Source organism: Ictalurus furcatus, chromosome 8, assembly GCF_023375685.1.
Source record: "Ictalurus furcatus strain D&B chromosome 8, Billie_1.0, whole genome shotgun sequence".
In the NCBI taxonomy this organism is placed as follows: Eukaryota; Metazoa; Chordata; class Actinopteri; order Siluriformes; family Ictaluridae; genus Ictalurus; species Ictalurus furcatus.
This window is the reverse complement of record NC_071262.1, coordinates 7,979,992-8,003,374: the sequence shown is the minus strand read 5'-3', so window position 1 is coordinate 8,003,374 and position 23,383 is coordinate 7,979,992. Positions and strand designations below refer to the sequence as shown.

Sequence of the window (23,383 nt, the reverse complement as noted above, 5' to 3'; positions counted from 1 at the left end):
TTTGTTTCAAACCACCAACTCTACAGTACAAAGGTAATATTTATACACATAAAATATGTTTTCAACAGTGATTCTTGCTAAATTTTTTCTGCCATTTACAGATTTTTGCGTACAAAGTTGTACAGTTTGCTTTAAAAAACCCCCCAAAAACAAAGTACATATAAAGCTAGAGACTCCTCACTAATCACAGTGAATAGACACCTTTTAAGATATGATTAAATGTATACTAAGAGAAGGCAGTATGAACTGTTCCTGTACTTCAAACATGTAATACTAGGCCATATATAAATAGCTTAAGTGTACAGATTATGTGTAGTTTATATTGTCACTGCAGTAACAGTATCACTTTTTTTTTGTTAGTTGGTTTTAATGACCTGCCAAGAATTCTGCAGCTCAAGTGTTCATGTTCTGATATATTTCATTTGTAGCTACCTTTCTATGAGTGATGCAATTCCATATTTACAAACCTGAGACAATTGTCAGAGGTGATGTAAGGATCTATCTGCATGTTCCACTTACAAGTTGTTTCCTCTGTTTAGTCATTGTAATAGGATTATTCACAATCAGGAAAAGGATATTTACACTGCAGGTGATTGAACATAACATGATTGATTGCACAATTCAAATGATTTGTACCTGGGTGAGGTGCCAAATAAAATGACCGTTTTTCCATGTTGCATCTTGCTTAGACAGAATATTGAAAGTATGCTTTGGGCTCCACAAGATTACCTCTAGCTGCCCGAAGTGACACGGAAGGATTATGTTACTGTGTTTTACAGTTATATTCAGGTACAAGAAACTGCAAATGAACAAGACAATACATACATACAAGACTCCTCATTCCTCTTCAGCTGAGGTGAGGCGAAAAATCAAACCGCACGCTCTGTGCCACTTTGGAAACATTCACTTAATACAGTGAGGGAGATGCATGGTGGCAGTCACTGTGTCCAAATAGTTCATAGACATGACTCATGACAGGAGCATAATGACACTTTTAAGGCATATTTGTGAAAAAGTCTTGATGTTAGTTATAGCATGGAGTTGTGAGGCTGCCTACTGTACCTAAACTGGACATCTGCAGAAATCTCACTGCGTAGATCTGCTCTGTAGAGATGAACATCCTGGTTCTGTACTGTAGCTGTGATCTGCTTCCAGCTTTGCAGTGACCCTCCAGAACAGCAGGAACTGTTTTTAAGTTATGTATGCCCATTTTTCCCTCAACCCCTTGAGCGTATTGTCAGTATTACCATGGTTCTTTGTAGTGTCCCTTAAGGACTGTATGGAGGGGGTTTATCATCAGGTGGATAATAAGGAGGAGAATAGCGTGGAGGGATCATAGTGGGCCACATGTGACTGGCTCCAGACTGCGAGTCATCAGATAGGCCAGAAGAGTCAGGGAACATGTTGGAGACCTGAAATGACAGAGTATTAGTGTACTTTCTTTATTTTATTCATTGGTATACAGTGCTTTAGCATTGAAGAACAGTGTTGCTATGGAATGTAAATGCTAATATGGGTGATTCAGTTATTCTCCAATGATGGACTCAACTGAAACGAAAAGATCTAATGGAAATTATGTTTGCTGTATTGCATGACTGAATTGTACGAGTCTACAGAACCTCTATATTGCCTTATGGTCCTGAAAGTACAATATTTCTATCAGCTGCATACAGATGGGAGGACAATAAAATTGACAAAGTATTATCTTGTTTTATCACTAAAACAAGACTAGGTATGCCTAGCTTAGCTGGACTGTGGTACAACAATCAGACATTTAAGCTGTCACTATAGCAACAATTGCAAAACAGTGGAATTTAACAGAGATGGGTTTAATGCTTTAGATCCCACTACCATAACAAGATGTTTGGAATGGCTGTAGCATTTCCTAAGAGCAACTCATAAAATGCATTTTGTGACTGCTCCAAGACATTTGCACTGTTCCCAAGCATTAGTATCTTGTGGTATGGCCTCTATATTTCTGCTCTCAAAGTATTCTTTAAATAGTGGGTTGTGATACTTTCACCTCTGCCCTGTGGAGATGTTGGTGATGTCACTGACTGCTGTTTTTGGGTTTTTCTTCACAGCTCTTAAAATGTTTCTTCTGTTTTTTTAGCCAACCTGTTTGATAGCGGTTGTTTCATTCTTTTTCAGGGCATTCCAAATTGTTGTATTGGCTATGCCCAATGCTTATGCAATGGCTCTGATCAATTTTCCCTCTTTTCTCAGGTTTAAAATGGCTTGTTTTCTCTAATAGACAGCTGGTCCTCATATGGTTTATCCTTTAGCAAATTCACAGGACTCAAACCGAAAGTAGATATTCAGAGCTATTATAGTTTAAACAAGCAATCTAAGAGGGCACACCTGAGCAACAAGAAACACCTGTCAGTCACATGTTCTAATATTTTTGATCACTTGAAAAATGGGTGTGTTCAAACAAAAGGTGCCATTTTCTAAGGTGTAACACATCTAGATGTAAATATCAGGAAATCAGCTGAAATTCTGATCTACTCATCATCATCTTTTGATCTCAAACCCAAGTGTCTTCAATGTATAGAAAATCAAAAGAATTGGCCTTGCCATTCCAATACTTTTGGACTATGCATTAATTTTACCATTGCCATGAAAACATTTTCTGTGCCTTGAGTCACAACATTTTGAGGAAAGAAATCGCAGCTCTTCATGATTTTCATCTACCGTTCCCTCCAAAACTGAGGCCGTTTTCATTTGTTTTTACTGTAGAGTGGAGACATTTGGGTTTGAGATCAAAAGATGAATATGAGAAGAGAATTTAGAATTTCAGATTTTATTTCCTGTTATTTATATGTAGATGGGTTAAACGACACAGAACATAGCACATTTTGTATCAGACCACCAGAATTGTAGGTGAGCAAAAATATTGGAACATGTGACTGACAGGTATTTCTTATTACCCAGGTGTGTCATGTTAGATTGATTGTTTAAACAACAAATAGCTCTGAACATTTACTCTTGATTTTAGCTTTCAGTTTCACCTGTGAAGACTGCATTTGCATCTGCAAATTTAAAAAGGATAAGCCAACATGAAGATAAGGGAGCTCTCAACATGAAGATCATGGGAGAAAAGCAAGCCATTTTGAAGCTGAGAAAAGAGGGAAAATCAATCAATGGCATTACACAATCATTGGGCATAGCCAATATAATTTGGAATGTGCTGAAAAAGAAAATAACCACTGGTGTACTGAGAAACAGACACTGAATGGGTCGGCCAAGGAAAACAACAGTTGATGTGAGAGCTGTGAAGAAAACCCCAAAACCAACAGTGACATCACCAACATCATCTGTACTTTACACTGGGCAGGGGTGAAGGTATCAAAATGCACCATCTGAAGAGGACTTTGAGAGCAGAAATATAGAGGCAATACATAGATGCAAACCACTCATCAGCAATAAGAATGTGAGAGCCAGATTGGAATTCACAAAGAAATACAGAGATGAGTCATAAAGGTTCTGGAACCAAGATTAACATCTACAAAGTGAAGGAAAGTCCAAAGTGTGGTTAAAGAAAGGATCTGCTCATGATCCAAAACATACAAGCTCATCTGTGAAACATGGTGGTGGTAGTGTCATGCTTCTGCTTGCATGGCTGCTTCTGGAACAGGCTCACTAATCTTTATTGATGATGTAACTCATGATGGTAGCAGCAGTATGAATTCAGCAGTTTACAGGAACATTTTGTCTGCATCCAAAATAATCGGTAGGAACTTCATGCAGCAAAACAATAATCCAAAACACACTGCCAACTCAACAAAGGACTTTATCGGGAAAAATGTGAAAACTGAAGAGGAGACTGAAGAAAGAAACCCCCTAAAGCAAACAACAACTGAAAGAGGCTGCGGTAAAAGCATGGAAAAACATCACAAAAGAAGAAACCAACAATTTGGTGATGTAGTTATTGCAAGCAGGGGATATGCAACCAAATATTTAGCGTTATTTACTTTCATTTACTTCAAGATCTTGCTGTCAATAATAAATTGTTATGAAATGTAGCTAGTGTTAGCTGCCTTAGTTTATGTCATCACTTTGTTCATTCACTTTGTAGCTCTAGTTAAAATATCAGTACAATGAGCTAGCCTAAACATCAAAATGAGTAACATCACAGAAATACTGTAAACAACTCTCTGCTGAGGGTCTTCTAGAACAGTTTACATTAAAACAAGACATGACTCTACTACAGAACTGTCACCGGCTTCAGGTGCAATTACCTCATTAACCATACCCTTTTAATTATCATGAAATAATTTAGATAAAATGCATTTCTGTGATGAAAAATATGGGGAGAGTTATCAAGGTCAACTGAACTTGTAAAAAGGACATAATTCCTGAAAATAATTTGTGGAAATGTAACTTAAAATGTATGCCTGGCTTGTTGTCACTAAATGGGAATGGGCAAGGTTAAAAACTGTACTGCAGGGACTCTAGAGTGCCTCTAGTAGTTGTTTGCTGGCAGTAGTTTTGCTCTAAGTACTGTACTTATTTTAAGCAAACCTGCTCAACCGTGCAGCAAATATCAGATGGTGCAAAGACAATGCTGATTACCTGAAGGTCATAGGCAGTATAAGGTGGCAGGCAGGGGGTAGTGTTGTAGAAGGAGTTGAGGGTGGTTGGGGCATGAGTCTCAGGGGCTGCTGGAGTGGCCAGAGAATCAGGTTCACAAGTGTCAGGGGCAGCAATTGGATTCTTAAAAAAAAAAAGAATATTAGAAGCTAAACTTCCATCTGTCAGAACAAATAAACAATGGAGTCCAAAAGAGTCATGACCCATACCATCAGGTCAGTCATGAGCGTATATATATATATATATATATATATATATATATATATATATATATATATATATATATATATATATATATATATATATATTTACAGTGGCAAGAAAAAGTATGTGAACCTTTTGGAATTTCATGGTTTTCTGCATAAATTTGTCATAAAATGTGATCTGATCTTCATCTAAGTCAAGGGTATTGACAAATATAATGTGCCTAAAATAATAACACAAAAAAAATTCTGATCTTTCATGTTTTTATTGAGAACAACCTAAAAAACCTCATAGTGCTTGTAGAAAAAGTATGTGAACCCTTGAGTTAATGACCTCAAAAAAGCTAATTGGAGTCAGGTTATAGCACACCTGAAGTCTCATTAAGAAAATGAGTTTGAAGGTGTGGACTACAGCTACTTTGACTAATAAAAACCCCTCAAACTTTTGGAGTTTGCTCTGCACAAAAAGCACATGCTTTTGTGAGCCATGTATCACCAAAAAGAGCTTTCAGAGGATCTACGATCAATAATTGTTGATTTACATATAGCTGGCAAGGGTTACAAAGTGATTTCAGAGACTTTAGAAATTCACCAGTCTACAGTTAGGCAAACATTCTACAAATGGAGACACGTTGGGACTGTTGCTACTCTACCAAGAAGTGGGCGCCCAGTCAAAATGACACCAAGAGCACAACGAAGACTCAGGTAAAGAAACAACCCCGAATGACAGCCAAAGATTTGAAGGCATCATAGGACCTGGTTAACATCTCTGTTCATGAGTCTACAATACGCAAAACATTGAACAAGTAGGGTATCTATGGCAGGACACCACAAAGGAAGCCACTGCTTACTAAAAAGAACATTGCTGCACACCTGAAGTTTGCAAAAGAGCACATTGACACTCCACAGCGGTATTGGCAAAATGTTTTGCGAACTAATGAAACTAAGATTGAACTATTTAGAAAAACCACACAGCACTACATCTGGCATAGAAAGGGCACGGCATATCATCATGAAAACATTATCCCAACCGTAAAGTATGGTGGAGGAAACATCATGATTTGGGCCTGTTTTGCTGCATCAGAGCCTGGCCAGCTTGCAATCATTGAGGGGAAGATGAATTCCCAAGTATATCAGACAATTCTTCAGGATAATGTGAGATGTCTGTACATCAGCTGAAACTGTGTAGAAGTTGGGTGATGCAACAGGACAACGACCCAAAACACCGGAGCAAGTCCACAACAGAATGGCTTCAAAAAAACAAAATCTACCTTTTGGAGTGGCCAAGTCAGAGCCCAGACCTCAACCCAATAGAGATGGTATGGAATGACTTGAAGAGAGCCATACACATGAGACGTCCAAAGAATATGACAGAGCTAAAGCAGTTCTGCCAGGAAGAATGGGCTAAAATTCCTCCTGAATGATGTGCAGGTCTGATCCACAGCTACAGGAAGCGCTGGTTGAGGTTATTGCTGCCAAGGGTGGGGTCAACCAGTTATTAATTCTAAGGGCTCACTTACTTTTTCCATTGCCATTTTGAATGTTGAATGAGTATGTTCAATAAAGACATGAGGGATCAGAATTTATTTTGTATTATTATTTTAGGCACATTATATTTGTCAATACCCTTAACTTAGATAAAAATGGTAAATGGCGCACTTATATAGCGCTTTTATACAAAGCGCTTTACACTGTGTCTCATTCACCCATACACACACACACACACTCACACACTAATGGTAGCAGAGCTGCCATGCAAGGTGCTCACTTGCCTTCGGGAGCAACTTGGGGTTCAGTGTCTTGCCCAAGGACACTTCAGCATGTGGAGTCATGCGGGCCGGTCTACCAACTGATCCACAGCCACCCCATGAAGATCAGATCACATTTTATGACAAATTTATGCAGAAAACCATGAAATTCCAAAAGGTTCACATACTTTTTCTTGCCACTGTGTATATATATATATATATATATATATATATATATATATATATATATATATATATATATATAAAATCAGGTTTATTGTCAAAATTTACAGACATTCAGCTGTTTGCAATGAACAAATCAAACAGAAGCAATTGAAATAGTTCAACACAACAAATGGTTCAAGTGGTTTCCCCGAAATTCAACTGAAAATGCAACTTATAATGACTCCAGTTTCAAAATTATTCAACCTCTTCATGGCAAGCATCTTTAGTACTTAGTAGAGCACCCTTTTGCTGTTATGACCTGTTGCAAACAAGAGGCATAGCCAGACACCAGCCTCCTGAGGAATTTTAGCCCATTCCTCATGAGCAATGGCCTCCAGTTCAGTATTCTTATACAATACTCTTGGGTTTGCATGCTGTAACTGCCTTCTTCAAATCCCACCAGAGATTTTCTATGGGGTTAAAGTCAGGTGACTGCGATGGCCCTGTAGAATCTTCCAGGACTACTTCTACAACCAAGCCTTGGTGGAATTTGAGTATGCTTGGGATCATTGTCCTGTTGGAAGGTCCAACGATGCCCAAGCTTCAGCTTCCTCACTGATGGAATGATATTTTCTCTTAGGATTTCCTGATACTTCAATGAATCCATCTTGCCTTCCACATGCTGCAAGTTTCTAGTGCCAAAGGATGCAAAGCAGCCCCAGAGCATCACTGAGCCACCACCATGCTTGACTGTGGACAGAGCTTTCTTCATTCTTCTTTCTCAAAACATACTGCTGATCGTTCCAAAAAGTTTCAGTTTTGTTCAACGTTCTGCAGAAAAGAATCCCAAAACCTCTGTGGCTCAGTTATATGATTATGAGCAGATTTTTCTTGTGCCTTTGGGTCAGTACTGGTGTATGTCTTGGAGTTCTGGCATTGGAACCTTCTGCGTTTAGTATTTGCCTTACTGTGCTCACTGAAACCTCAGTGCCTGTTGCCACCAAGTCTTGCTACAGGTCATTTGCAGTCACTCAAAGGGTTTTTCAAAACCGGCCTTCACAGAAATCTGGTTGCAGCCGTCGATAGCAACGCTCCTGCCTCATCCAGGTATTTCATGTATTTTCTGTATTTCATAATAAGTTGCATTTTCAGTTGAATTTAGGGAAATCGCTTGAAGAATTCATTGTGTTGAACAATTTCAATTGCTTTTATTTGATTTGTTTATTGCAAACAGCTGAAAGGCTATAAATTTTAAATAAACCTGATTTCCAATGGGGTTGAATAATTTTGACTGCAACTGTACCTTTATATATACCACTCTATATATACTGCGATGGTGGGCCTGCAGCCCGGGCACACAAAACACTACGCACTCCTCGCGCACCTGCCGGCAGGGTTCTGACTGGACATCAAGTTTTCCTATGCTTCATCTCTTAACCCGTCTCTCTCCCTCTCTCTCTCACGCAGAGGCTGACACCGACGAAGACAATGCTCCCCGGCTTCACCACATTCTCTGTCGGCACCCATGCTCAGCTCCTCATGCCCTGGGCACCGCCTCAATGCTACTGCAGCCCAAACGCTCCTTCCCATGCTAGGAAGACCACACTAAGTTCCTGCACTCCTCACCCTCTCATCGCCTACACATTTTTCACTCAGTATAAAGAGCATGTTTTTCCCCATGTCTGCCCCCTGTGTGTCTGTGTTCCACCCTGTCTCAAACACTGAGTAGCTACACTAGTGGAGAATTTGGGTATAGGAACTCAGACCCAACTACACCTCACCATGGACCCCATGCTACAGCACCTGTGGGAGACTAAGATCCAGCAGCAGGCAGTGACCCAGGAGCTGGCTCAAAGCCTCTGCACCGCCACACAGAAACTTTTGAACCTTAAGAAGAGGCTGTTCGGGTGCCTCGGTTCCTCTCCCTCACCTGTGCATTGAGGCCCAGCATCTGCTCACAAAACTCTGCAGCGAAGACGACGTTGAAGCCTACATCCAGACCTTCGAGCACATCGCCCTCTGTGAGCAGTGGGAAGAAGAGACCTGGGCACACATCCTCGCTCTGTTTCTCACTTTGAAGGGAGAAATTCTCCCCCGCTGTTGCCTGTCACTCTCAACGTGGCGGCAGAGTTACAATGCGGTCGTAGAGTGGGTGGTCCATTTTCTGTGGGCTCTGCCTCCCCAAGAGCATAGGAAAGGTGTTGGGATGAGAGGAGAGAACAACCCCTGAGAGATGCTGGAAAGCCTTGTGCGAGCACTCGCCACCCTGGAGATTGGCAGAGGTGAGCGGCCTAGTTCAACCTAGGGCTCCACCATAACCAGGGGCCCCACTGGGTCGGCCCCAAAATCTACAGGGAGAGGAACTGCCACAACAGCCGCCCCGACTATGGAACTCCCCGGGTTGTGTCCATGCCCACCGAACCAAACCCTGGCTGGCTGTGTTCTCCATACACTGACCCTGCCCAACCCACCAACGCTCTCCATCCAGGTAAATGTTCGGCCAGTCACGGCCCTTCTGGATTCCGGCAGCACTGTGACCCTGGCACACCCAACCTCCCTGGTACAAACCCTCAAGCCCACTGGGACACTACCGGTCACATGTGTGCATGAGGATGTCAGGGAGGTCCTCGTGGCCAAAGTCCACCTCACCACCACAACCAGAGAGTGGTCGCTCCTTGCAAGACTCATCCCTGAGCTTCCCGTCCCACTGCTACTTGGATGGGATTGGCTAGGGTTCCCTGCGAGGGCTCAGAGATGCCGGCATAGGACACCAGCAGCCCAGACCCGGGTCTGGCAGGCCTGCAGAAAAGGGGACGCCGCCACCAGAGCTTCCTCAGATGAAACACCTTCTCCCTCTAACCCTGTCTAGTCTGTTTTTCCAGGTCATCCCAGAGGGAAACCTGCGGCGCGAACAGAAGGCGGACTACTGACTGAGGCACTGCTGGGGCCAGGTATGGCAGATAGAGGGGGTGAACCAATACCCTGATCAGCAGCTACCAGCCTCCTTCTTCCTGGTAGAAAACGACCTCCTCTATCAGCAAACTTAGCACTGGGGCCAGGTTTCTCATCTTCAAACTCAGCCCATTCATACACCTGGTCCACACGCACCCACTGGGGGGACACCTGGGTCCTAGAAACCCCCTGGAGAAGCTGCACAACAGGTTCCTCTGGCCGGGTATGGATGTTAAAGCCCGGGCCTTCTGCAGGCTGTGCCCTCAGTGCCAGTGCACTGAGCCCTGGAAACCACCTCCAGCACCCCTCAACCCGCTACCAATCTTCAGCATCCCCTACGAACGGATAGGTATGGACCAGGCAGGGCCGCTCCCGAAATCCGCCCAGGGCCACGAGTACATCCTAGTGATCCTGGACTACGCCACTAGATACCCCGAGGTAGTACCCCTGAGGAAAGCCACCTCCTGAAACATCACGAGGGAACTCGTGCTGCTTTTCAGCCGGGTCGGGATCCCCAAAGACCTGCTCACAGACCAAGGTACACCTTTTGTTTTGAAGCTTATGGGTGATCTGTGTCAGCTGTTGCAGGTGAAACACATAACGACCTCCGTCTACCACCCCCAGATGGACGACCTCATCGAGAGATTCAATCAATACTCAAGAGGATACTAAAACGGGTGGTAGACGAGGAAGGACAGAACTGGGACCTCCTCCTCCCCTATGTGCTCTCTGCCGTCCGAGAAACCCCTCAGGCCTCTACCGGCTTCACTGACTTCAAGCTCCTTTTCAGATGGTGACCTCGAGGACTGCTGGACGTGGCCCGGGAGGCCTGGGAAGAACAACCCTCACCATTGTGCTCCCTGACTGAATATGTCCAAGAGATGCAGGAGCGGATCGACAGGGTAATGTCAATTGTTCGAGAACACATGGAGGCCACCCAATGAGACCAGAAAAGGGTCTACAAACGCCTCCTGTAAGTTCCTGGCTCACTGGCAGGGCCCACAAACAGTCCTGTAGAGAGTAGGCACAGTAAACTACCGCCTGCAATAGCCCAGTAAGTGTGCCAACACACAAAAATATCATATCTATTAAAGAGGTGGGTCCAGCCTGCTCCTGTAGTGTCCGCCTTTGCCACTGTCTCCCCAGATCTCCCCAAGTGCACCTTAGTCCAGCAGGGAGAAGACCCAAGCCTGACACAAAGACAGGAGTTAACAGAACTAGTGGACCAGCATGCTGACATCTACTCCACCACGCCAGGTCTGACACATCTGCTCCAGCACGAATTTAAGACGGGAGTGGTGGTTAGACAGTGGCCCTATTGCATCCCGGAAGCACACTGTCAAGCTATCGAGGAGCAGGTTAGCCGGATGCTTCAGGATGGGATCATAGAGGATTAATCCAGTCCCTGGTCCAGCCTCATCGTGGTGGTTCTGAAGCCCATCGGTAGCCTTCGGCTGTGTAACGACTTCTGGAGGTTGAACACAGTCTCCAACTTTGACAGCTACCCCCTGCCTTGAACGACCTGGTGGAGCGCCAGGAGAGAGACTGGTTCATATCCACCCTTGACCTAACAAAAAGATACTGGCTCTGTCCCCGGACGCAAAGGCCAAGACCGCTTTCAGTACTGCCAGCAGCCACTGGCAGTGCCAGGTTCTCCCCTTTGGCCTACATGGAGCTCCAGCGACCATCCAACAGCTGATGGACATCATCCTGAGGTCGCATCTACCATTCGTGGCTGTTTACCTAGACGATGTCATCATTCACTCCTTTACCTGGGCAGACCACCGGCACTACCTCCAGGAAGTACTCGGGAGCCTGTGGAAAGCTGGGCTGACCACCGACCCAAGTAAGTGCCAAGCAAGTGCTGACAGAGGCACAGTACCTGGGGTACAGCATTGGCTGCAGTCTGCTGAAACCTCAAGAAAATAGAGGCTGTGAAAGATTATCCCCAACCCACCTCTAAAAAACAGGTATGTGCCTTCTTGGGACTGGTGGGGTATTACCGAAGGGTCCTACCTGTCTTCTCTCTAGATTCCCCCATCTCAGATCTCACCAAGGAGGGCCAACCGGACCGTATGTGCCTTCTTGGAGCTGGCGGGGTATTACTGAAGGTTTATACCTATCTTCTCCTCTCTAGCATCTCCCTCTCAGATATTACGAAGAAGGGCCAACCGGACTGGGAGCACTGGACCGACGAGGCAGAACAAGCATTCCAGGCCCTCAAAAGGATCCTCACCAGCTCTCCAGTCCTCAGGAATCCAGACATCGATCTACCATTTACGGTCCACACTGACCTCTCGGAAACAGGGCAGTCCTGTCCCAGATGTTTGACAGGGAAGAGCACCCGGTCCTATACGTCAGCAGAAAACTGACCCCCGCCAAGAGGAACTATGCCACCGTGGAGAGAGAAGCCCTGGCAAATGAGCCATAGAGGAACTCGGGTAATACCTGGCAGAGCGCCACTTCACCTTCATCACTGACCATGTGCCCCTGCAGTGGATGGCCAGGGTGAAGGACTCCAACACAAGCTTGACCGGGTGGGTCGTGCAGTGGCAGTGCAGACGGCCTCTCCCGCAGACATGCCATGTGGGCCCAACAATGGCCAGCAGGAGGTTCGGAGCTGGGCGGGGGGTACTGTGATGGAAGGCCTGCAGCCTGCACACACAAAACACTACACGCTCCTCACGGACAGTGCCACTTCAGCACCCCGAAGGTTTTGGACAGCACAGAAGCGCATGGCTGCAAAGTGGGGTGCAGAAATATACATGGCTGGCAGCCAATAATCACCATCCAGGAGAAGCCAGGAGAGTATAAAAGGGCGCATCCAGCCAGCAGAGGTGAGCAAGTTTTCCTATGCATCTTCTCTTAACCCATCTCTCTCTTTCTCACACAGAGGTCGATGACGATGCTGACAATGAAAACAATACTGCACAGCTTCACCATGCTCTCCGCCAGTGCCCATGCTCAGCTCCTCATGCCCTGGGCACTGCCTCGATGCTGCTGCAGCCCGAACGCCCCTTCCCATGTTAGGACAAATAATGAAATGAAACCTTTCTAAATAAAAATATACTACAAAGAGAAGTTTTTAAAGAAAACATCTTATATTATCACATTATCAGTCTCTCCAGGATTTTGTGATTTTGTGATCACAGAAATTAATGCAAAATCAAGTGATTAGCCTAATATTAGGAGGAGCTTACAATTTTTCAAAACTTTCAAAATTGTCATCACAATGCGCATTCAGAGTGTCAAAGCCCTCTTCAATTCATGTGCACTGAACATTGAGGTGGGCAGAAGGAGGGCAACCGGGATTCGAGCCAACCGGGAGTGGCTTGACATGATGTATGCCATCATGGGGTATGTCAAGGAAGAGCCTTCCAACCAGGCTGGAGCCATCTACCACCCCCCCTCCCCCACTGAGGATCTCCTCCAGCCTGCCGAGTCGATGGAGGACGTCGTTCAGCCTCCTTGCTCTTCTGAGGATGCCGCTCAGCATCCCTGTTCAGCTGATTACGCCGCTCAGTCTACCTGTTCAGCTGAAGATGTTGCTCCATCTCCTGGTGTGGCCTAGAGGTCTGCTTTTCTTCCCTGCTCTGCCTCAGACATCACTACTCCAGGCTCCTCTTCGGACATCACTCCGCCTTCCTACTCCACTGAGGACATCGCTCTGCTTTCCTGCTCAGTTGAGGACATTGCTCTGTAATCCTGCTCGGCTGAGGACGTTGCTCTGCATTCCTGCTCAGCTGAGGACGTCGCTCTACCTTCCTACTTGGCTGAGGACGTCGCTCTGACTTCCTGTTCGGCTGAGGATGTCACTCTGCCATCCTGCTCCGCTTAGGACGTCGCTCTCCCTCCATGCACTACTGATGGCCATTGTTGCTCCTTTGCTTTGTGCTGTATGCCGCTCCACCCCTTCCTGCTCCACGGAGGACATCGCTCCCCCCTCATGCTTCACAGAGAACATTGCTCCTCCCTCTGGCCTCACAGAGATCCTCACTCCCCCCTCTGGCCTTGCGGAGAACTTCGCTCCCCCCTCTGGCCTTGCGGAGAATGTCGCTCCCTCCTCTAGCTTCATGGGGAACGCTGCTTCCCCCTCAGGCTCTGCCTTGAGCTTTGTTCCTCCTGCTGGTTGTGCAGTAGCCATTGCTCTGCATTCAAGCCAGGCTGGGGATATCATGTCATCTCTCTGCAATGCAGAAGAGACCTGCCCACACCTGAACATCAGAGAGCATGTCATATGTCTGAGCATGTCTGAGTGTGATGAGACGGTCTCCCAAGCCATGTTCCTGTCTGAGGGTGCCGAGACAGCCTCCCAAGCCATGTTCCTGCCGGAAGTCGAAGAGACAGCCTCCCAAGCCATGTTCCTGTCTGAGCTTGAGGAGACGGCCTCCCAAGTCAAGTTCCTGTATGAGGTCGACGAGACAGCCTCCCAAGCCAAATTCCTGTCTAAGGCAAAAGAGACTGCCTCCCAAGCCAAGTTCCTGTCTGAGGCCGAAGAGAAGGCCTCCCAAGCCATGTTCCTGCCTGAGGTCGAAGAGGCGGCCTCCCAAGCCAAGTTCCTGACCGAGGTCAACAAGACGGCCACATGCCGAAGTGTCCTTGGGCAAGACACTGAACCCCAAGTTGCTCCCGATGGCAAGTTAGCGCCTTGCAAGGCAGCTCTGCTACCATTGGTGTGTGAGCGTGTGTGTGAATGAGACACAGTGTAAAGCGCTTTGGATAAAAGCGCTATATAAGTGCGCCATTTACCATTTTACCTGAGGTTCTGTGAAGACTTCTTGCCCATAGGGCCAGGACTGCCAGGGGAGGGAGTGTTTTCTGGCGCTGCGGGCGTAGCGCCTGTGGGTGGGTGGTGGGGTTCTGTCATGATTTCCCTTTGTGCAAAGCACTGGAGCTCACAGCGCGCTCTGAAACCCGAAGCGCAAGCTTAAAGCGCAAGCGCACATTGACATTGACTTTGTTTACGTTTGACATGTGTTTTGTTATGGTTTATGTCCTGTCTCCACCCCTGTATTGTTATTGGTTATTTCCCTTATGTAGCATCATTATACTCAGCTGTTTTGTGTTTCACCCTTGATTATTTAAACCCTTTGTGTCTCTTTGTTTGTCACGAAATATTGAGTGTTATCACCATGCCAAGCCTTTGTTCCTTGTTTCTGTGCCATAGTTTTGATCCTGTTCTCGCCCTTGTTTTTCGATTCTGTTTTGCCTCGTTTATGCCCGTTTGCCAATTGCCTGAGCTATTGCCTGGTTTTGACCACGTTATTGTTTCATATTTTGGATTTGTCTGCCTGTCTCTACTCTGGTAAAGCTCTTATCTGCACTTGCATCCATCCTAACCTCCATTACGTGACAATGGGAATTTGCACTGGGAGATAAAGTGCTCATATTACTTCCTATGTCAAGCTCTAAATTACTTGCAAAGGGCCCTTTGATGGAACATGGTGAGTTTGGGAAGTTGACTATGATGGAAAATAGTGGGAGGCGATGCAGTACAAATATGCCACCTCAACCTTCTTAAACCATGGAGAGAGGTGGTTCCTGTGGTTCTGGCAATGGTGGTTCTGGAGAGACAAGCTGGGACAGGAGGTCCCCTTAAAAAAACTTGCCTCATTCCACCATAGTCACTTGTGGAAACCATTTCTTCAACAGGTTGTCATGTTGCAAGGGGAATATTTCGATGTGTTTTCGCCTCAGACTTACTCAGTCACATAAATCTCATAGAGCACCAAATTGAGACTCCTCAAGGCATGGTTCTAGCAGCCACACCTATCATTTACCCAAACACAATAAAAAGATAGTTCAGGAGGAACTCAAGTAATCAAGGCTGATGGGTCAGTCCAATTCTGTGTGGACTTTAGAAAAGTCAACATGAAAAAATTCCCGAGAAAAAATTGTCTTTTTCCACTAAATGTGGGTTACATCAAATTGTTACCCTTCTGTTTGGTTTGGAGCCCCTGCGATGTTTCACCATCTCATGGACGGAATACTCTGCCCACACAATACATATGCCACTGCCTATTTAGATTACATAATTATTTACAGTAATGATTGGCAGAGGCATTTACAACATCTGAGAGCTGTCCAGAGAATGTTGAGACAGGCAGGACTCACAGCAAGAAGTGTGCAATTGGTCAGGTGGGACTATGGTACCTGAGTTTCCACTTGGGCTCTGGGCAGGTGCGTTTGACAATTGATAAAACAACAGCGATTGTGGCCTGCCCCAGACCCAAGACCAAAAAGGGGGTAGCTGTAGGCCAGAGAGCTCCACAGCCTCAGTCGGGCAGTGGGGGTCTGTGGGGGGGGGCATGGTTTGAGTGTCAGCTGCGGACGGAGAGTGGGTGGGTTGAACTGGCAGGTAACATGTGATGATTCCCACCTGTGTGTTCAGGGTTGACTTATGTGTGCTATGTTTGTCCTTTCAGGAGAAAAAGAGAACGCAGTGAAACTGAGAGGCACGGACAGAGTTGACAGTTGTTGCACATAACACACACGCATACCCACACATGCAGGAGTTTGAGCCTGGAAAGTGTTGCTGGACTTGAGCAAGGCAGAAGTCTTGAAATATTGGGACGTTGTTTTATTTAGTTTTTTCCATTGAGTGTTGGAAGCACGCTGAAAAGTGCTAGTGGGAAAAATAAAGCGAGCCTGAAGCTCTGATAAAAGTCAATGTGATAAAAGTCCTCCTTCCCACCCACCTTCAAACACACCAGGTTCTACACAGACACTAACCCATGATGATAAAATAAATAAAAAATTAAATCTTTCATTTCCGTTTGCTTCTACAAAATATTCAGACCGGTACTTTGTAGAAGCACCTTTGGCAGCAACTGTAACTTTAGGTGTTCTTGTGTAAGTCTCTACAAGCTTTTCACACCTGGATTTGGGCAGCTTCTCCATTCTTTATAGCAGATCCTCTCATGCTACATGAGATTAGAAAGGGAGAGTCTGTGAATTGCCAGGTCTCTCCACACATGTTCTATGAGGTTCAGGTCTGGGTTTTGGATGGCCAATCAAGGACATTCAGACACTTGTCATGAAGTCAGTCCAGAATTGTCTTGACTGTATGCTACAGGGCATTGTTGTGCTCAAAGGTGCACTTTTACCCCAGTCCTAGGTAGGTAATGTGCACTGTGATGCAGGCTTTCTTTAAGTCTCCACATCCCTGCCACTGAGAAGCAACACCATAGCATGATTTTACCACCATCATGCTTCACCACAGGGACGTTATTAGCCAATTGATAGGCAGTGCCTGTTTTTGCCAGATGTAGTGCTTGGGGTTCTGCCCAAAAGGTTAAAAAATTTTCTCATCAGACCTTTAAGTGTCCTTTAAGTGCCTGGAATATGCCTTTTACTCAGGGGTAGTTTCCATCTGGGCACTCCAACATGAAGGCCTGATTAATGGAGTATTTCAGAGATGGTTGTCCTTCTAGCAGTTTCTCACATCTCTGCAGAGTACTTCTGAATCTCAGAGTGATGATTTGGTTCTTGGTCACCTTCCTGACCAAGGCCCTTCTAGCCTTAGCTTATACCTCTCTAGCGGTTATGGAGTTTGGCTGGATGCCCTAGGAAGAATCCTGGTGATTCCATACTTCTTGTATTTCATAATGATGAAGTCCACTGTGCTCTAAGTCTGAATACTTTAAATCAGAGATTTTAATTTTTGATTTTTACTAAATTAAAAAATAACAAATAAACATGTTTTCACTTTGCCATTATGGATTATTGCATTTGGATTAATGGCAAATGGTAAATTTAATCCAATTTAAATTATATATTTAATTCAATAAAATGCTCAAAAATAAAGGGGTCTGAATACTTTCCAATGTATTTTTTCTCCCCTCAATTATGGATTTGTATGCACTTTGAGAAATTAATAAATAACAACTGTCCTAGTTACATAAAGTAAATGCAATATGCCAATTCTACCATGTCCTTGAAGGTTCCAAGTACTGCTGCTGTGATGATACCCAGGAAGAAGGCAATGATGTTCAGAATTGTGGCAGACCACAACAAGTGGTAAAGGTACACAACGTCTTGGCAACTCCGCACTTCAGTGTACTCATGGTAGCCTCCTCTGGGGTCAACGTGGCTGTCCGAGAGTGCAGAAAAAAGCATTTTAGCATAAGATTCATAAAATGAGTTTGTATCAACAAGACTAATAACATACAGCTACAGAAAAACAGACCTTCATGCAAGAAGAACAATGAAATAAAAAGTCTGCCAGTGCACATCACTCTTAAGAAGAACATAACATATAACATAAATAACATATGAACCAATTAATACAGGCGCATCTCAAAAAATTTAAATATCATGGAAAAGTTCATTTTTTTCCATAATTTAATTTAAAAAGTGAAACTTTCATATATTCTAGATTCATTACACAAAAAGTGAAATATTTCACGCCTTTTTTTAAAAAATCTTGATGATTATGGCTTACAGCTCATGGAAATAAAAAATCCAGTATTTTAAATATATTAGAATAAAGAATTTATAATACAGAAATATCTACCTTCTGAGAAGTATGTTCATTTATGCACTCAATACTTGGTCAGGGCTCCTTTTGCACAAATCACTGCATCAATTTGGCATAGCATGGAGGCAATCAGCCTGTGGCACTGCTGAGGTGTTATGGAAGCCCAGGTTGCTTTGAAGCGGCCTTCATTTATTAATGTACTGTTGGGTCTAGTGTCTCTCACAGATTCTGGTTCAGGTCAGGGGAGTTGGCTGGCTAATCACGCACAGTAACACCATGGTCAGCAAACCAGTTACTAGTAGTTTTGGCACTGTGGGCAGGTGCCAAGTCCTGCTGGAAAAGGAAATCAGCATCTCCATAAAGCTTGTCAGCAGATGGAATCATAAAGTGCTCTAAAACATCCAGGTAGACGCTGCACTGACTTTCGACTTGAGAAAACACTGTGGACCAACACCAGCAGATGAGATGGCACCCCAAATCATCACTGACTGTGGAAACTTCACACTGGACTTCAAGCAACTTAGATTCTGTGCCTCTCCACTCTTCCTCCAAACTCTGGGACCCTGATATCCAAATGAAATGAACAATTTACTTTCATCTTCCCCATGACTGTGTGTACTGAACCAGACTGAGAGATTAAAGGCTCAGGAAACCTTTGCAGGTATTAGGAGTTAATTAGCTGATTAGAGCTCTTCTCAGGCCGACATTTCTCCGTTATAAATTATTCAAGATTAAAACAAAAAAAAAGGCTTGAAATATTTCACTTTTTGTGTAATAAATCTGGAATCTGGACTGTGCTCCTGTGAACATTCAAAGCTTTAGAAATGGCTTTATACCCTTGCCCAGATCTATGACTTGACACAGTTCCATGGACTTCATGGCTTAGTATTTGGACTAACATGCACTGTGAATTGTGGGAGGGACAGTGGTGGCTTGGCAGTTAAGGCTCTGGGTTACTGATATTGAAGGTCGGGGGATCAAGCCCCAGAACTGCCAGGCTCTAGGTTGCTGATTGGAAGGTCAGGGGTTTGGGCCCCAGCACTGCCAGGCTGCCACTGTTGGGCCCTTGATTGAACTTCCTGACCTGCTGGGGTATGCGAAGAAAATAATTTCACTGTGCATATGTATATGTGATAAATAAAGACTCATTATATATGAAAGTTCCACTTTTTGAATTAAATTATGGGAAAAAAAATGAACTTTTCCACGATATTACATTTTTTTTAGATGCACCTGTATATACAACCCCTAAATTTGGCCTGCAAATGAGTTACATTTCCATTAGGATACTAGGCAGCTGCTTGTGAAGTTGAGAGATGAGGCCTGGTTTTCACTTCAGGAAGAAGCACCAGTAAAAAAATCTTTTATCATTTAAAAAACACCATGTTTCCAGTGGTGCAACCTGTACACAGCCACACTGAGTACTTCAACCAAAACAAATCATGGCTTGTCAATGTTGTCGAAGGAGCTAAAAATAAAAACAACCTACTTCCAAACCATGGATGATTTCCTAAATTTTTTCAAAACATCTTTATTCTGAAGTCCCAAAAGAGGATGTTCTCTGAAACATAAGTAAACACAGGCGGTCTTTTCCAACAGAGCTCGAGGCAAAATAAAGCATGCTTAGTGAAAGCTAATATAAACTGTAACATAAGTAAGATAAAGCAAAGATAGCCGTGTTTCACTTAAGAGCTGCCGTGAGAAACAGAGAATAGGCTGAGAGGGCAAAGGTCTCATACATACTTTCCACAGTTGTAGAGGTCACAGCAGTAGCATGTCTTACTCTTCACACGCAGGTTACATGACACACGTGACGCTGTCTGGCAGTGAACCTAAAAAGAGTAAAAGAAATCTGAATATGTGAATGCTGCATCTCTAGCTAAAAGCAGGTAGTAAGAAGTACACTCATATGCAAATACTTAGGTTATTATGAGATAGAATGAACTCACATCCACATCAAATGCTGTTAAACTGGAGTAGTATTCACATCGACCAGCATAAACAGGTCGGAGGTCCTGTGGGATCACAGAACACCAAAAAAGGGCACATAATAATGGGAAAATAGTGTATACAACCTTTTTGGATTCCTTTTTGGAATATCAGAAATAGAAGAACTCACTATGTGTCTTGCTGCAAAAATGCCGTCCACTATAGCACAACATAATGAAGCCACCACACCAAAGCTGATGAAGACGATGGAAGCTACCAGCTGCAACACAGACAGGAATTTACTGTGCAGTGCAGTATATTTGCAGTGCATATAGTAGTCTCACTATTTCTTACTATTTGTTCATTTTTATATTCACTCTGCCCAAATGCTCCTGTTTTATAGCCACATTGTTGTTACATAGTAACATCATAGTTTAAATCAACATTCTCTCTGAATAAAGGATGATCCTGGTTATCAGACTATTGTTTCTGTTGCACAGATTTATCAATTACCCTGTCTTCTGTGTATTTCAGTGTAACTAATAAACACTGTGGTGGCATTAGTTGGTGTATCTTCTACCTTGCAGTCATGGGTAATTAAGTGTGAAGCCCTTTGTAGAGGATATGATGAGAGTAAATTTGTTCCTTTCTCTGGTGCCCCCTAGTTGGCTCTGTGCCAAGCTCCCCTTGAATGAGCTCTCCTCTCCCTCCGCAGACTCAGAAACAGGGAGGATTCGATTTCACGTCATCCCATTCTTCCTGCAGTGCATGCAGCTCTGCTGGGCTGAGGGACCTGAACACTCCCAATGACATACCACCTTCTACAACTGACAGCTCCATGGAACCAGACTAGGCGCAAACATTGTATTGAAAAACACTGCAGGACAATTTTACAAACTACAGTTTTCAAAAATGTAAATGTAATTTTAGTGATCTGCTTATCCCCTTTAGCAGCTCCAACTTCTTCTATTTTTCCAATCCTATTTATACATCGCATTGTGCACATTTAACACTTGCTCCTGGCAGCCCATTATGTCAATTTACTATTTCTTCTGCTCTGCAGTTTTTTCCCCATACATTCCTGTCTCGACTCCTATCCTGCTCCTCTTACACAGAGCTATTTCTGGGTGCATCTCACCAGAGTCCCTGAAACATATTCTAATGTTCAAACTGTTTAACTGAACTGTTCCTCTGTTATAACAGTACAAGTAAGAACATTAACACAGTGTTCAAAAACCTGTGGGTTTCTCTGCCCCATAATGGAGGCAATGTGGAATTTCTCATAAAGGAGCAATGCTGTGTCATTGTCATGGTGCAAGAAAATTAGTACGATGCAGAGCAAAATTATATATATATAAATAAACACACAAAAAAACCAAAACAAACAAACAAAAAACAAAGAAAGAAAGAAAGAACAAAGAACAAAGAAAGAATGCAATGGAAAACCTCTTACCATCTGCCTCTTATTCTCAATTAAATGAGCCCCAATGATTCCAAGAAAGGAGCCGAAACCAAGCTGAAAATAACAGGATAGATGCTGTTACTGGTATTATCACTTGAGTCAGAGATGTATGAGCTTTATATAATCTCAGTCATTCATATTTCACACAGTATCTATTCACTTTTTTCTTCTTCCGAAAAAAAAAAATTACATTGCAGTATTATTAAACAATAAATAACTATTAAACAATTAAGTAGCTCATTCCATATTGATCTGTATTTAAACAAGTATGAAGGTACTTCACCTTATTAAATGTGCTACGGTCAGTTTATATAGATGGATTTCCTGTCTCTGAGATATGCACAACAAAACAATAGGAACTAATCTTTCTGAGACATCAACTTTAAATAGTGATAATTATTATTTATGTAATAATGCTCTTAGTGATGTAAGGTTATTTTAAATACATATAAGTATGATTACATACAATGACTCCAGGATAGTAGCCTCCAACTGTGATGTTCTGTGTCCTTGTGGTGGCAGCCAAGCCAAAAACTAGAATAAGTATAGACACTACAAACAACATTGCAGTCACAGTGATGGACTTTCGCTTCCTCCTCTTGAAAGTCCCTATAAGGATGATAAGTAGGTCAATGGCATGAAAACATGTGAGTTTATCTGATGGCATATGCTGGTTAAGCTTTATCGGGTTGGATTATTTTTTAAGAGCCTAGAACCGAACCCGATACAATCATTTATACACATCTGTGAAAAGCTTTAGTGCGTTTTCATTGTCTCAAATACCACTATTGCCATCAGCCATGCTGATAACTAAAAGCCATATTGATCTTGGAAGCCATTTTGTTTGTATGGTTATTAATTATGAATGACATAAGCCTAATGAATAATGACTTTTTATTTTATTGTTTACAAGATTTAAAAATGTAAACAAAGCATCCAAACACAATCTTCTTGGTTACTGACCTCAGGTTCGCAAATTTAGAGTTCAATGAATTTTAACTGAATGAACACTTGGAGTGTTTTTGGTTCAAAGGAGATCACGTTTGCTCTTAATGCAAGGTGTACAGTTAAAACGCAGAGTGCAAGGATTTCATTTGTCAGCAATTTAGCGACCATTAACTTCCACCGCCACACCTACAAGGTTAAACATTTCCCCATAATGATCACATCAAATAAGAAAGAACACTAGTGTAGATCAATACAATATGTTTGCCCTATATACCGTTATTGTTAGGACTGTAAGGTAAATCGTTAAGCTTGCAAAGGAGAATGTTATTCCTGTACCGTCAATCAAACAATGCACGATTTATAAGCGAGGTCATCGGTAACGGTAATATTCATTCATACACGCAAATGGTGTACAGTGCAATTCTTCGACTACAATAACCGGAAATAAGGTTATATTCGCACAAAATCCAAGCCGTGCAGCAGAACGGCATTGACCTTGCACGTACCCATAGCATCCGACATAGGGATCCCAGCAGCTTGCGCATTCACTCCCGTTGGCATTTTTGGAGGATCTCTAGCATGAACTGCAGTTCTGTTTTAAGACTAAAAATGAAACCCCTTAGTGAGACGATAATTTTTTCGCTCGAACTTAACGAATGAGACACCTTCGCTTTCCGCGGCATTCTCTGACAGCAAACGCGACGCCTGAGCTGTGACAGTACTCCGTTCAGCTCCACCGTTCTAACTCGCTGCCGTCCTCGTGTTTTGGTCCAGAAAACGCAGCCTCCGCGCATGCGCTCTGTGCGCCCTCCACACGCGCGAGCTTTTTCTCTGACAGAAATATCAGGACTAATGTATTTAGCGTAGAAAATTATTTTACCACAGAACAGTGTCCGGTTTCATC

The 23,383-nt window shown here is 43.6% G+C and overlaps 1 protein-coding gene across 5 annotated transcripts; it reads right to left on the bottom strand.

Moving 5' to 3' along the window:
- Nucleotides 1-498: 498 nt before the first annotated feature.
- On the bottom strand, nt 499-23,377 carry tmem255a (transmembrane protein 255A). Of its 5 annotated transcripts, none has more exons than XM_053630706.1 (10): nt 22,986-23,377; nt 21,998-22,140; nt 21,523-21,585; nt 20,260-20,349; nt 20,090-20,155; nt 19,884-19,972; nt 19,630-19,701; nt 17,591-17,753; nt 4,576-4,716; nt 499-1,412 (listed from the first exon to the last, which is right to left on the bottom strand). In XM_053630706.1, the coding sequence occupies exons 1-10, from the start codon at nt 23,038-23,040 to the stop codon at nt 1,269-1,271; spliced, it is 1,026 nt and encodes a 341-aa protein (XP_053486681.1). In that variant the 5' UTR covers nt 23,041-23,377; the 3' UTR covers nt 499-1,268. The 5 variants fall into 5 exon arrangements, with proteins under 5 accessions (XP_053486681.1, XP_053486683.1, XP_053486680.1 ...); XM_053630708.1 differs by having other exon boundaries at nt 23,145-23,377; XM_053630705.1 differs by lacking the exon at nt 22,986-23,377 and having other exon boundaries at nt 21,998-22,467.
- Between the last annotated feature and the right edge of the window lie 6 nt (nt 23,378-23,383).

Coding starts and splice junctions, on each gene's coding strand:
- tmem255a (XM_053630705.1), bottom strand. CDS start 22,198: ATGCCATCAGATAAACTCACATGTTTTCATGCCATTGACCTACTTATC. Junction 19,973..20,089: donor TAACAGCATTTGATGTGGAT/GTGAGTTCATTC, acceptor TACTCTTTTTAG/GTTCACTGCCAGACAGCGTC. Junction 1,413..4,575: donor ATACTGCCTATGACCTTCAG/GTAATCAGCATT, acceptor CTGTCATTTCAG/GTCTCCAACATGTTCCCTGA.